General features: G+C 30.6%; 1 protein-coding gene across 3 annotated transcripts in view; it reads left to right on the plus strand.

Annotated features, from left to right (window-relative positions):
• Positions 1-14,167, plus strand: part of LOC127720374 (uncharacterized) — a 105,097-nt gene that overhangs the window by 56,592 nt on the left and 34,338 nt on the right. For all 3 annotated transcript variants that reach the window (XM_052226950.1, XM_052226949.1, XM_052226951.1), the window contains exons 22-26: positions 69-197; positions 5,120-5,204; positions 6,711-6,803; positions 10,596-10,708; positions 12,611-12,714. In XM_052226950.1, the coding sequence (XP_052082910.1) occupies positions 69-197; positions 5,120-5,204; positions 6,711-6,803; positions 10,596-10,708; positions 12,611-12,714 (524 nt within the window). The remainder of the gene's footprint in view (positions 1-68; positions 198-5,119; positions 5,205-6,710; positions 6,804-10,595; positions 10,709-12,610; positions 12,715-14,167) is intronic.

Below are 14,167 nucleotides of genomic sequence, written 5' to 3' on the forward strand. Positions count from 1 at the left end.
TTGTGTGTTTGAATGAGATATATATAAACTAATATTACAGTAAAATAAAGTAGTAAATGAAATTTCAGGGAACATTTACTGATGTTTATCCAAACGCCTTGTCGATGTACCTCTTGAAGGAAGGAAAGTGGAGAATCCCAAAAGAGCATATCAAAAAATCGTTTAGTCATAGATCAATTGAATTTATTTATGAACAGGTAATACTTTATAAAAGGCAATGTTGGGTGTAATCAATGAGACAGCGATTAAACATAGAAACATTACAAAATCACATCGTCATTTCTACATACAGATTTATAAACTAGACTATTTATAAAAAAAAGTTTAGTAATTTTGCCGTCGGCACTTTTATGCTGACATAATATGATTGATACGGTAAATCTTACAGAAAGAGCGCCTGGGTCACTGGTTTGAATTTATTACGAATCTATTACTAGTACCAATATTTATGTCTGAAACATGTGAAATGGTCATTTCGGTCTGATTAAGTCATTACTGACGAAATTTTATGCAAGAGAAATTCATTTCGACTTTTTTAGCGTTTCTGTCGTCGTTCCAATCAAAAGTGATTGTAGTAATTTAAATCTCATTAAGACATTTCAAGATAAATAAGATGGATTGTCCTAGCTTTCGATTAAGATCATTTCAGACAATCTCAGTCATCATCAAACGAAGGATAAAAAATAATGTTAATATTCGTCAGACCTTGTTCAGTCGTGTTCTGTATGCATGCATTGTATAGTCTTCTGTGTACCATTATAACTTCAGTGGTATATCAGCATAAAGTATTTAACATCTCTTTGCCACATTTATTCCTCATTTCCGTTCTCAATTGTATAACATATCCATTCTTTAATAACTAGATGTTTAATTTACATATAAATACGTAAATAAAACATCTATTTATCAGTCAATAATCTTTTTAACGAGTGCGTTGGATTGTTATGAAAAACGATATTGTAAACAATGAACATACAATTATATATAATATTTTGTATAATAGGTGTACAAAATAACACAAATATTAAAAAAATGAATGTATATATTTTCAAATATTTCGGATAACAGATATTCTTCGTCGATATAAAATGAATCATAGCAATCTATTCAGATTTAGAGGGGCACTAGCTGTCAAATTCATGTTCACCGATTTGACTCAAATTCTCATATTCGACTTATAACATACTAAAACGTATATCCAAATAAAAAAAAGTCTAAAATAAACAATTTACGACGCATAAACTCGAAATTATTTTATCATTTCGTGTGTATTGTAGTCTTGACGCCATCTAATTAACAATCGAGGTGACCTTCCGAAGACTGCCGATGTTTATATAACCCGTTGTAAACAATAACATAGATATAAATAGATAGCAAACTCGTGTAAATGGATTTTTCTAGGTCAGTTTGATTTCTTAATTTAAGTTAAAACAATATGGTAATAAACGTTTTCACTTGAATAAGAATGAGTTTTGTAGATCGAATCAGTAAATCAAATGGTTTACCCTTGTTTAACTTTCAATGTTGATATTATTTTCCTTTCACTAGTTAAACACGTCTAGCTCATGTGTAACCCATCTCTAGCTAAGAGGTTCAATTGAAGTTTACATGAATACGGATTTAATGAGGTCGAATAATTCATAAGCAAATGTTTTTTTCTTCTTTATTTTGACAAAACTGAACCAAACTGACTGCTTAAAGCGAATTTTTATTTCACTATTTCACTTTCATTAATGATTGATCCAAAACAAAATCATATTCAATTTTTTTTTATTTTATCTCGTCGCTAGTGCCCCTTTATTTTAAACAATTTTTACCGTTATTTAATTAAAACCGAACCATGCTTGTATAATTCTAATCATAATTTAAAACTTTGCATACCAAAATAATACCAATGTTCGCTATGACATGATGACTAGGGACAATTCTAAAATTTTACGGTTGACAAAAGTAACGTTAATTCATCAAAGACTGCGTATATAAACATCCCCAATAAATAGCTCTGTACGATTTTACTGGAATAATTCTAAAATTTCAAAATTGACAGGAATTAAATATCAAGATAAGGCTGTATGAACCTTCTTGTCAAAGTATTAAAAAGAAATATATGTTTCCATTTTACACAACATATATTACCAGTCAAGAGAGTCATACTAGTGACATGTTATTTGTTAATGGAACAACCTTCGGATAGTCTTGGGGATCGGAACGGGAAGACGAAATAATGTCTCACGTTTTGCGAGTGTCGCTTATCATGTTAACCTTGAATATATTTATATCATGTAAGTTATTTGATATACGTTCTTGTCCTTTTCCTGAAAAGGTTCATCGGAAGATACCAAGACCTTGTTGATAAATATTTCGTTTCAACTTCACAAATAATTCACGATGGTCTTGAAGTATAAATTATAGGTACTCACGTTGTTTATCATCTTAAAAACGTGCTATAGTATTCTTTTATTTGTCTTTTTAATTTATTACTTTTAACTGTTTAGTCTATTTTAGGCAGTATCGATTTCATGAGGCTCGGTACTTGTAGTTGTACATCCCGTCATTGTGTTGTTGTGCTATGGTATTTTTTTGTATTTTGTCTTTCATTTTTGCTAATGTGTTTTTTCTATATGCCTTTTTATTTGTCGTTGTTGACATATTTGCTTGTTTTTGTAGTGATTTATTTTACGTTGCTCTCTACTTGTACATCTCGTCATTGTGTAATTGTACTACGGTAAATTTTTGTATTCTTGTCTTTCGTTTTTGCTAATGTGCTTTGTCCATACGCCGTTTTGTTTGTCTTTGTTGACATATCTGCTTGTTTTTGTAGTGATTAAGGTTATTACACAAGGTCGACTTCTGTACCCCTATTTTTGACATTTTTATCTATTATGTCTGTTTGTTTTGTTCACACATCGTTGTCAATATAATGGAATTTTATGCGACTGTCATACAAGTGAGAGATTAAGCTTGCTATAAAACCAGGTTTAATCCTACATTTTCTACATAAAAAAATGCCTCTACCAAGTCAGGTATAGGACAGTTGTTGTCCATTCGTTTGATGTGTTTCAGCTTTTGATTTTGCCATTTGCTTAGGGACTTTCCGTTTAGAACTTTCCTCGGAGTTATTTTTGTTATTTTACTTTTTGCGTTCTATATGAGGGAAGGTTATTCATTTTTAGTTTTTAGTAGGCCAGGATAGTTTTTTTAAATTCTGCTGCTCACTCCAACCGCCCATCCCTCATATAAAAAATTTTCAATCCCATAAAAGTGTCAATCTGTGTCGGTTGACAGTTCATATTATATCTTTTATTAAATGTAAATACCTTTCATCAATCAACTGTTGAAATAAAGCAAAACTCTTTTATTAAATGTAAATGCCTTTCATCAATCAACTGTTGAAATAAAGCAAAAAAAAAAAGAAATGTATATCAGTTACAAAATAAAACAGATTTTTAAACCAGATTGTCCTTGCAAAATAATGGGCTTTGTGCAATTATTAAACATATTTAGAAATGGTTGTACTGATTATTTTTTGGGGCATTTGTATATCTACATTAAATTGATGTAACATCTGTTTTGCAAAATAATTAAGATCTAATCATTATAAACATGATAAAAATAAAAATGTATCTATTGCTGAATAGGAATCAAGCAATTTTTTGAAAGAAAAAAAAATAATGCATGTCCAATGGGAAACACGAAAAGGTGTTTAAGAAATGTTTCCGATAATTTATTCTCATTATCTCTTTACAGACGCAAAATAAATTAATCAGAAAAGAATAAGGAATCACAACTGTGGTTTTGTAGATTTACACGTATAAATCCTGTTAAAACACTCATTATATACTGACTTGTATAACCAATGACATATTAGAAATTATATCGAAGTATCAAATATTAAATGTGTATACGTTATTTAATCAAATATTAAATAAAAGACCGCGAAAAACTCAAATCGACGTTTGCAGATTTTATTAAACACAGATGCAATGCTTGAAAAACGTCTGTTTTGCATCCGAATACTTAAAATTGAACACAATCTGACAAAATATGAACAGTAATGTTTTTTTTTTAATTATCTTAGACGCCCGTTATAAAAACTCGTCTTGTTTATGTTAACTTATCTTAATATGTCTTAAATGGAAATTATTGCACTCATACTGAACGTTTATCTCATTGTGGACAATTCAGTCTTGATCAGAGCAAAACAGACAATTTTAGACTAAAATACGACTTCTAATGTGTGTACATTACTAGTCAAGTAAACATCTAGCAAATAAAGATAAAACCTTCTAACTAAAATAAATATATTTTTACAGTTATCGTAAAAAAATTAAATTATCAACATTAATACTTCTCAAAATATGTGGGACTAGTTGCACATGGGCATGACATAACGCAAAGGAATAATCATGTTCCGTAAAATTTTTAGGAAATATGGAAAGAAAATAAGTATCTTTCCACTATGCACGCCCTGCTGTTACCATTACCCACCTTAATTTAAAAAGGAAATATATGAAGTCTGAACACGAGACAAGTGTGTCTGAAGACAACACAGACCGTCTGTAAGTTTGACAACTCGAAGGTTGTGTGGATACAGATCGGACCGTCTGATGGAGACAACTGTTCTTTTGAATAAAAACTTATCAGTTCGAAAGAGCTTTCAACAATGAACATAACCAATACGGTACCATACACAATAGCGATCAGTTCTATTCTCTTCAGAAGGTAGAATGCACTACCTGAAGAATTTTCTAGAACGGTTTGACTCCTTATGACAATTTTCTGGAAGAAACTTGTTTTGTAGAAATTTGTCAGAGGAATTGATCATATTTTATAAGAATGAAATGTGTCTATAGAGTTCGAATCCTATCATAGACAAAACAAACATTACTCGAGTTAACCAGAGCAGACACGTAAAAATATGGGATAAATAGAAAATTCACAGTGGTGGCCTTATCAATGCTAATACAATGAGCAAAAACACATTTTGCATTTGAAATGTTAAGTATTTACATCGATGATTATGTCTCTTATACAAACATGAAAATAAATGGTTTTATTGCAAAGGAAAAGCAAGTATCAAAAATCTTTCATATACTTAGTAAACATTTTTTTTAAATAGGATATGACTTCCGAAATCAAAAATGGTCTTTGGTCTAATTTAACAGTTATGACCAGTATGGCGTACAAAACTCCTGAATTTCGAGGTATGTATTGATTTATTAAATGAAAATAACATGTCATAATTGTGATATGCAAAATCGCCTTTCTGGATTTACCTTCATCAGGAATCTCAAACCCAAAAATATGAAAACCAATGATGTGACAGAGCCTAAATACGTGAATAGCTGTATGACCAACATGGACTTTAAAATATTTTCAAAATCAATTCGACAAATGTATAAGGGTGCTGGAACCTTACATTTTAATAACTTATATACATACCATTTGCATATTTAAGAATGTACTGACTACTAAGCTGTCAAAAGTGACGTGCTTAAGTAGTGTAAGTTTGCGATTAAGGCTTATACATGTTATAAAGGATGTAGGATCTCCTTAGATCCAGCAGTAAGAATTAAGATACTATGAAGTCAGGAACGATATTATTTCTGCTATTGCCATTTCATTAAAAAATGATCGCACAATATTCAAAATAATGGCAATCAAACGTAGGGAGAAAACATAATTTTATAGAAAAAAATACAAAGTTAAACGCTTAAAATATTTATGGACTACTCAATAGTCATTTGATGATTCATGTGATTGGTTAATATTGTTTTGCCTTTTCTGATGATACCAGATATTGTCACTTATGACATTCCGTGAAATATCTTAACCTGGGAATTAAGAGAATATGTGATAATAAACTGTAAATTAAGGTTTTCGGGGACATTTTAGTCAAAACCAAAATTTCCATGGGAAACGTGTCTTCATTTAAAACATGTAAAAACTCACATTTTAAATTTCATACCTTATTTATTCATTACTTCTATGTAACCTTTACCGAAATCTTTAATCTCATATTTTTTATCTTCCCTCCAAATAAATATATAATATCATTTTGTTTTTTAATTTAAACTCATTTACAAATTGGCCACTTAAGAAATGATAATATTAAATTAATACATACAGTAATCGTGATAATATAAATCATAAATATACTAACTTGCAAGAAGAGATTAACAGAAAAGAAGAAATAGAGAATCAAAAACGAGTACGTTAAATAAAAAACGATGGAATACTATTTGTGTGTGTATAAAAGAATATTACAAACGATTTTGAGGATAGTAATGAACTAATAATGTTATGTGTTTACGAATCTTTTTTATGTAGGCTAAAAGAACACAACGTATGCGTCTTGCATTTAAAATATGGTGTCAATGTCTTACTTTAACAATGTGTTCATATATGAAAAAAATAAGAAGATCTGGTATGATTGTCAATTATGCAATCTCCTACAGAGGACAAATGAAAAAGAAATTAGCAACTTAAGGTCCCCGTCGGCCTTTTATGTTTTCCTTTCTTTTAATTAACATTATTGATACCATTCCTTATGACTTAAACTATCTATCTAGCTGCCTAACTTGTAAAGGGAACATGGCAGTGTAAAGTAATATTCCAATTACACAAATGTAACCTCAAAATTCCTTTTGACCTTTTATTCAATAAATTTCATTTTTGTAATGTTTTTTTTTTTAAATGATTCATCATAGAAGAAAAAGAGGAAGAAGAAAACTCGGGAAGCAATGCAGATGAAGATAACAGAAGACGTAGTCGTTTTGTTGAGACTGAACAGAAGATACAAGGTAAATGTGTAATTAAGTATTACATTCAAATTTCAAATGTCAGCAACGGCTAAGTGATGTTTTGCAGAGACATGAACATTTGTAAATGCACGAACTTTAAATAGCCGATTTTGATTAAATACCTTGTGTAGTAATATTGTCTATAAAAAATGCTTTGGGGGAGTCATATAAATTCAAAGCTTACATGAATTGACATCTTGACATTAACCCGGTTTAACAAAAGTAAAAAGTTTTCACATCAAGAGTCATGTTTGATTTTCTACACTTTTGTTTTTAGTATATTCATGTAGGCTAGCCAAATATATTCAATTGAACACAATTGATTTTTTAGTCTTGGAATACATAGTTTATTTACTTGAAATTAATTTCAGCCAGCTTTCAGTAACTGCTACTACGCTTAAGTGAGCACCTCTTGATTTTGTCTTGTTTTATCTGTTGCATTTGAGTGTGCTTTTTGCCATTCTAATGAGTCATATTGTTCCTTTCTGATTTTAAAGATGTGCTTTTATATTGAGCTATTACATGTACATGTCCCTGGTTAAATGGTTGGGAGGAGTGAACCATAACATGTCTTTTCCCGCCATTATCAGTATTTAATTGTCCAAAATCTGAAATCTGTTTTTATCAGTGGATCTAGTTGGGTACCTTATGTCATATATATCGTCGTGTGAGTCTTATAGTGTAATGTGTCCGCGTTTTACATAAATTTGATAGCTATTTATTTGATATGCATGGACAATGGTCTATTTATGGTATTTTTGCTGTCAACTATTTTTTATTCAAACTATCTTCATAATACTATGCTTAAAATGTTCGCATGGTTTGAACTAAATATATGTCGGGTAATTCTTACCAAAATATGCAGTCCCGAATTGAGGGTATTACACAAAAAAATATTACCTATCTCCTATAAAAGTATAGGGACTCTTCTCAAAAACAAAATTATTTGTCGTAAAGTATTCCATCTCAATTAAAGAAGGTGCTTTATTTATTTAAGGTGCATGTCTTTTCAAATGACAATGTGACAAAGAGTTACTTGCCATGTCCCGAAATTTAATTCCTACATAAAATTTTATATCGCTATCAAATATCTATGACATACTATTTTAAACCTCATGCTCAATTTCCCAACACTTGGGGAAAAAATTGGATTTACATCATTAACACACTCATACGACGATATCGTTTTTCGTTTATTGATTGGTAACATTAAGACTCAACATGCACTTGTCAGTAGATGTATTGTTTTTAAATAGTAAAATTATTCGAAACACAGGAATTGTTTGTGCTTTCAATCCTATTCTATTTGGTATTTTGTCCGCCAATGATGAGTCATATGTCTATTAAAGGCGCGTTTGGAGTACAAATTCCAAGCCTGAAATTTTTGTTGAAAGTACTTAACATAAACCAGGTTGTTAATTTTTCTCTTTTGAATTGTTTTAAGTTTGTCAAGTCTTGTCTTTGTATAACTTTCTGTATTGAATATGAATTAATTGTTCATTGTTGAAATCCGTACCATGGACTACAGTTGTTTTCATTCAAGAACTTAAGTCTACGGTGGGAAGTCGTATTCACATACAGTATCTAACACATGACGGCGGCAAAATCGGTTTGTTAATAAATCAAACGACTAGTATAAAAAGTGATTAGGCCGCGACTACATTTTGCCACCTATTTGAGCCACAGTCATATCATATCCGTTAACCGTCTATTATGGAGACCATTAAACTTATGTTGTGTCGTTTACATTATATACTTCCTCATAGCTACTTTAAAGCATTTTTCATCTACCGAACGTATCTCTTATAATAGAGTTTGTTTATAGAGTGAACACAATCGACCCCATCGAATTAATTGAAATATGTAAACGCCGTACGACATGAGGTAAACTAATACCAAGAAAAGACAAAAATACGTGTATTGAAGTTTCGTTGTTTTTATGGTTCAATTCGAATATGACAATTTTGCTAAGTCTTGAAGGCCCCTCATAATAAGACAACATTTAGATTTTTTTTCTGTTTTGTTTCAGGTTTTTTCCGTGATTTTTTTTTTTTTTTTTTTTTGTTGAAGCCATTTTGTGTTTTTTGTTTTTCTTGTGCCTTTAGATTATTTTTTACCTAAGATGAGGCATACAAAATATATACAACAATAATTCAAAATATTACCCTCTCGTTTACATCATATGAATCTATCGCGATAATATATTACAAAGCTGACATGGTTCCTCTTATCAGTTCATATAGAAAATCATACCTTTATAAGGGACTACTCCTGTATAATAATGTTGTCTTTGTGTGGTGATTAATGGTATCTTACTTGAATTATAATCAACTATGGAAAGTATGTAACTGAACTTAGAATAAAACAAAGATGATTAAGATTGACTATGGTTGAATCTACATCATTTCAGATGCATGCCTTCTTTAACGACAATAAAAAATATTAAAAAGGGCATGGCTAGTTAAACAGGGCTGAACAAGATTTGAAATTAATTTCGAAGACCACAAGGGAATCATGTCGTCTGACGTTAAACTAGTTTCAAAAGATTAGTTTATATATTCATTTTATCAAGCTTGTTTTAATCACTTCATTTCAAGCATTGTTGAAACCATTTTGTCCTAACAATCTAAATGCCGGTTACTAGTGAATGTTATTTCTATGTCTGCACTTGTAACTTACTATTTTTACGGACCTACTTTGTATCGCCTGATCTAAAAGAAAATATTGTATGCAATAATACGAAGAACTAGATATATCAAACTACTCTGAGCTTCAATGATCTCACCTAACTTTAACCGAATATTTCTTTATATAGGAATTACAAGAATTGCTAACATAGTTTTCTATATGTTTATACTTCGTTTCAAATACTAAATAATGCGTAGACATTAGTCAATTAGGTTAATTCTGTAATTTCAATTGATTTATGAACGCTTTGAAAGGTAATATGTTTTTGAAAAAAAGTCGTTGAATGCTTATACAAATGCATAACCTAGTTATTTTTTTATTGCTATAGTTTTTATGCACTACTGAATGAATAGATTTGATTATTTCCTTCACGTTTACGCTACATTGAAAACCCGTTAATGTCCAATGTATACCTTACGATTATCATTTCATTTTATTGTGTGAAAGTATCATTGTCTTTTTCATTATTTTTTTTATTTCTGAGAGTCCATAATTGTATCCTTTATATTTGATTATTAACAATAACAGAAGCAGCTCCTACCCCACGCGATTTTGCACTCTTTACAGACTAGACACACAGTGTACGTCTGTACAATATTTCGCAATTTATTTTTCGTGAGGCCAACAAGAATTATTAAAAAAACAAACTTTGTTTAAAAGAAGGACGAAAGATACCAGAAAGACATTCAAACTCATAAATCGAAAAAAAAAAAAACCCTGACAACACCATAGATAAAAAAGAAAAAGACAAAAAGACTAACAATAGTACACAAAACACAACATAGAAAAGTAAAGACTAAGCAACACGAGCCCCACCAAAAACTGGGGGTGATACCAGGTGCTCCGGAAGGGTAAGCAGATCCTGGTCCACATGTAGCACCCGTCTTGTCGCTCATGTTAGTTCAAACCCGGTAACAATTAATCAGTATCAGCTCATAGAACTTGCCAGATGATACCCATGTTTGCATGGTTAAGAGTCTAGTAATTATATATTTGATACAGTTTACATTATTTCACAAACAAGTTATACTGCCAATGCAGTTCCTTTTTATTGCAGCTTCTTTAGAAACTATGGTCATGCTATATTTTTTTTATTTTTCACAGGACGCAATATAGTACTAACAGTTTCAGTTTCTGAATTGTATGGCCTTATATTAATTGCATTGCTGCAAAAAGAATATTGGTCAGGTGCAACACAGCTGATAGAAACAGGATGTGTAAGTTATAAATGCAAACAAAGTCAGCAGCAGCTAACGGTATCATCCTGTCATCATGTCATTGTTAAAATCTATAGACGCATCCTTCCTTTAAAGACATGTGATTAACTTGATAAAGATACACGACTAAGGGTAAAGGCATTATTAAAGTTGTTAGGTTTTCTATAACTTTGCAAAACAGAAAAAAAAATCTAATCTGTTGATTACTGTTAACCAACGCAAAAATACATGGTTCTGAATAAAGACTGTTGAAGGTTATTGCTGGTATTCAACTAAAACTCAATAGAATCATTAATGTATACGCATGTTTATAGTTATCAAACTTGTTTTAATTTCTTGACATACTATATTTAACGTACACCACGTCTTCATAGATAGTTCAGTTGAGGATTAATTTATTAGTTTGACTAAAAGAGCAATCTTACAGTAAGATAAACAAGAAACTACATTTAATTTCAGAATTGTATTAATACTTTCGTTCTTTTGTTTTCTTCTTTTTATGCAAATTAAGTAATCATTAGGTCGAGTCGACTCATTTGCTATCTTCCGTTTGATACTTGTACATATTTTTAAAGTTATCCATCAAAACGAGATGAATACTTAACATCATCTTGACATATCTTGTTGCATTAGGTAAATCTTTTTAGGAAAAATGCAGCAAGTTGTATTGCTTTATCCAACACTATTGTCAAACGATGACAAGACCATCTTGATATATCTTGATATAGAACTGAGATCATTTTTAAGAATATTCAACACATTATCTTTCTTTCACTTAAATTATATTGACAGTTATTTCTTCACTTACAGGTGTTACTGATAATAATTGTCTGTTGTGAATAAAACAACAAACGAGCCGATTTAACAAATGGTTCCGAGTGGTAAAAGTACAATCATTCGTCAAAAGATCCACTATCACCACCACGGGTTGGCCGTTATGGAATACACATGAGTGCGGTCAAAATTTAAAAAAAAAGTTTAATTTATTACAATGCTCTTATAATTACCTTTTGATTTTAGTTCTGCTCCTTGCTAAAATAATTAATGATCAAGTTCGCTGTTTATCGTTTAGAAAAATTGTTTCAAAATGAAGGCGAAAGATGCCAAATAAACATTCACATTCATAACTCGAAAATAATCTAACAATGCCGTGGCAAAAAATAAAAAAAAAGATCAAAAGACAAACAAGAGCATACAAAAATCAAAAAAAGAAAACTTTACTGGTCAGTAGTCTGAGATCTAACTGGAGGAGATAACTAAAGCTATATATGTTCGCCTTATAAACACCCATGAATATTTTGGCGGTGAAATTTATTGACAGGTTGTTGGCATTCTTATGAACATTTATAATTAAACATCTTAAATGGGTCTGTTATTGCCGATTCATTCTTATATTCATATATAATAAACGTCTTTCAAGAGCTGTTCAGAAAGGAAAAAAGGTGGCAAACATTATCCTTTTGATTAAGGTTTTGCTTTAAAGATGATGTTCTCTCGCTACATTATTGAACATTGGATGACTATGAACTTTTATTAAATAAAGTAAAGTTTAGTCTGCCTCATAATATCACTTAAATCTAAGATTTGGTCATGAGAATTAGTTGGAAATAAACAATTCCAGCTGCGGATGCGAATGGTGTTTATATTTCAAAATGGATTCAATCATCAAATAGGACCTATTTCTATCCTGTTTTATTGATAGACACAGGCTGCTTACTATGGAGCTATTGAAACAGACTTTAGAAAAATAATAAGAAGCATTAACCACACTAACATTCTTTGTTTTTATTTAACTATTGATGTCAGTGGCAGCTTTTAAGTATATGTTTTGGGGAAATATTTTTAATGAAATTTTTATATTCAATATATATTATAATGGATCATACCTTTTCTTCAATTCAGATCCGGATTCATCATATCCTCATTGGATGTGTTGTACTGGACGATTCAATCAACAACTGGAGAACATCTCCGTTCCTTAAAGAAAAATTACAACGACTTAAAAAGTAATTTAAATGTTTTATGTTCAGCAATATTAGTTCATATTGATAATTATAAACTGTTTATTTTTCACAGCAATTAGTTTTAGTTTGGTTTTAAAATATAGTTAACCATATGCATGTTTTCTTTTAATAAAGAAAAAAGGTATTTATAGGCAGTGATTGTAAAAATTATTCAGCCTTCACGATAAATGATTTGGCAAACGTTAAAAAAATAAGGCAATTTATAAATAAAAAAGAAACATTTAAAGCCTGTGTATACACTACGTGAACATGAATATGTGAAAAAAACATAATGGATTATGCAAAGAAAGTAAAAATTTGGCCACAGAAATTAGACTTTATAATATAATTTCACAAAACCAATCTCTACGATTTAAAATATGCATACGATTTGTATCTGGTCTATTCTGGAAACATTTTGATGAAAATGTATTTTTTATTAAAAAAAAAGCTGTATATTGGTGAGATAAACATCATAACCAACCGAACACTTGGTTGACATTTGCATGTGGCATTGGCGTCTTAAGGATGTTCGCTACTCTGTTTCAAAATAACAAGCTTTTTAAAAGACTGTTATAAACTGACAGTATATAAATAAAAAAATAAAAAAGCAGAAATAAATAAAGGGTCCGTGTGCTTCTTTTCGAGATATAAGCCATTGAAAACTTGGCGGGAAATAATTCTCTCTAGACTTTTCATATATTTAACATTGGCACCCTTTTTCTTTAAAAAATTATGAAAAAATAACAAGGATTTTATAGCATTTTCAAATATGACTATTTAAACTATATATAATAAAATTATGAAAAGAAAAATAGGGGTTAACGGGCAAAATTTTATTGGCACTAACATGGATAAAACTAGAGGATTCCGAATATCTGACAAAAAGTCAAAACAAGAGTAGCGAACATCCTTAAGGAAACGGAATCACCATTCAAAAGTCAAAATCCATTAAATCAACGATTTACATAAGAAAAGAGCGCAATGAAAACATCAATAATATTTTTACGATGCGTAAGATCTTGTAAGATTTGTATTTTTGACAGCAACACATTTTGAATTCGGCAAATGTTCATAATAAAATTAAGAATAAAAATAGGGAATGTGTCAAAGAGACAACAACATGACCAAAGAGCAGGAAACAGCCGAAGGCCCGCAACGGGTCTTCAACACAGCGAGAAAATCCCGCACCCGGAGGCGGGCTTCAGCTGCCCCCATAAACAAAAAATGTGTACAAGTTCAGTGAAAATGGACGCCATACTTACTCCAAAACATTTAAATGAACTAAAATAAAAAATCATACAAGACTATAAAGGCCAGAGGCTCCTGACTTTGGACAGGTGCAAAAATGCAGCGGGATTAAACATGTTTAGTGAGATCTCAACCCTCCCCTATACCTCCAGCCAATGTAGAAAAAAACAAACACACAGTAATGCGCACAGTAAAACTCAGTTTA

Source organism: Mytilus californianus, unplaced genomic scaffold (genome assembly GCF_021869535.1).
Source record: "Mytilus californianus isolate M0D057914Y unplaced genomic scaffold, xbMytCali1.0.p SCAF_11, whole genome shotgun sequence".
Classification (NCBI taxonomy): domain Eukaryota; kingdom Metazoa; phylum Mollusca; class Bivalvia; order Mytilida; family Mytilidae; genus Mytilus; species Mytilus californianus.